Here is a 1,731-nt window from a genome sequence, read left to right as displayed (position 1 = left end):
CTCTGAATTTGACTGCTGTGCCGCCTGTACTTAGCTGTACGGAATCAGAACAGAGCTGGCACAAACCAAGGACCATGGTAAGTGTGCATCACATTAAGACCGTTGATCTAACATGTCCTACATTTTTATTTTAAACAACATGGTAAGAGAAATCATATAATCATATTGTCAGGTCACACAATTCAAGTTCTTGCTGAGCTAAAAAACAATGATTTTACCCACTGGAAAATAAAACATTTCTAGAAATTTTAGTAAAATTAGTTCATGATTTGAAGGCTACTTTATGTCTGAAGATACATATATATTTGATGTTAATTAAATTGAACATATAAATCATCATATGCCTGTGCAAATTCTCTGTCATCCAGGTCATGGCAGCCACAAAACTGGTTTAAATGGGAGGCAACCAGACTTTCACTCATTTTTTTCTGTAAATGTTTCATCACCTTTCCAGGAGTCTGTCAGTTCTGTCAACTCACCCTTAGCAAAAGTCCAAGTTTCCTCCAATTTAAGCCTGTTTTGTGATTAAATTCCTATACACTACATTTACATATTTCATGCCTTCTCTGAAAGTATGTGGCATCGTTCATGTTAGAATTTTTCATGGTGGCATTTCCGTTAATTGTTTTACAGGGTGTGAAACCAGGCCGTGTACGTGACATGGTTTTTGTCTCTGCAAGGCCAAAACAGCGCACAGTTGGAAATGGAGTGAGGTAATTCTTGTCAGTGTTCTCAATTATAGGGCCTTGCAAAAGTATTCATACTTCTTTTCTATGTTTTGTTATTACAACCACAAACATAAATATATTTCATTTGAGTTTTATGTGAGAGACCAAGACAAAGTGGTATTCAATTGTGAAGGGGAAAGAAAATTATACATGATGTAATTTTTATTTTACAAATAAAAATTGAAAGGGGCTTTGTGTAAATGTATTTAGTCCCCGAATCAATACTTCCATATTTGACAGTGGGGATGGTGTCTTCAGAGTCTTCATTTTTCAGTTTATTCAAAAAATAAATAAATAAATCATGTACTTTTTTACTTCACAATTGTATACCACTTTGCGTTAGTCTTTCACATAAGATTCCAATAAAATATATTTGTAATGTGACAAAATGTGGAGTTTGAATACTTTTGCAAGCCATTGTATGTAGGAACTTTGAAATTAACAATTCCTAGGAGCTGAAGTTTTAAATATGTGCCTTGCTTTTTTAAAGGAGCAAAAGTTACAAGGCTGTGCAGGGAGACTTGCCGGACCCTGATGTCCTCAGAGTGGCGGAGGTTTACCAGGACTTTGCAGCAGATCTTGCTCCTCTCATTACCACCATGGCCATCAGTGCTGATGTCCCAGTAGTTGAGTCAACCTTTGGAACAGTCCAGGAAGGCAGTCCTATAGCTTTGCAGCATCCACTGCCAGTCAGCCGAGTTATCATTCGCCACGTGGATGCCCCTCCTCCATTGCCATTGGACAACTACCATCTTGAGCCCACCTGTGTCCAGTTTGTCTGCAGCCACCAGCAGCAACTAGAACTGGAGTGTCTTTCCACAACGCTGGAACAGTCCAGAAAGATTGAAGTTGCCACCAGGGAGCAGAGCGAAACAACTGAATGGCATGATGTCAGGAGACCCCGAATTACTTCCTCTCGCTTCCGGGAAGTTTGCCATGTTAAAGGGTCCAATTCTGCTGTGAGTTTGGCTCAGCGTATCAAGAAGGGAACAGCAGCCACGGC

At 39.5% G+C, this 1,731-nt stretch overlaps 1 protein-coding gene across 1 annotated transcript; it reads left to right on the top strand.

The window, feature by feature from the left end:
* Window positions 1-1,687, top strand: LOC106511705 (uncharacterized; the record flags this gene model as incomplete). The annotated part of the gene is given in 3 exon segments (XM_014000449.1): window positions 1-77; window positions 634-713; window positions 1,219-1,687. Coding segments are annotated over 3 exon segments (626 nt in total), but the record flags the coding sequence as incomplete, so codon positions are not given.
* Window positions 1,688-1,731: the final 44 nt, after the last annotated feature.

Source organism: Austrofundulus limnaeus, unplaced genomic scaffold (genome assembly GCF_001266775.1).
Source record: "Austrofundulus limnaeus strain Quisiro unplaced genomic scaffold, Austrofundulus_limnaeus-1.0 Scaffold3115, whole genome shotgun sequence".
NCBI classification, from domain to species: domain Eukaryota; kingdom Metazoa; phylum Chordata; class Actinopteri; order Cyprinodontiformes; family Rivulidae; genus Austrofundulus; species Austrofundulus limnaeus.
This window is presented reverse-complemented; position numbering and strand designations above follow the sequence as displayed.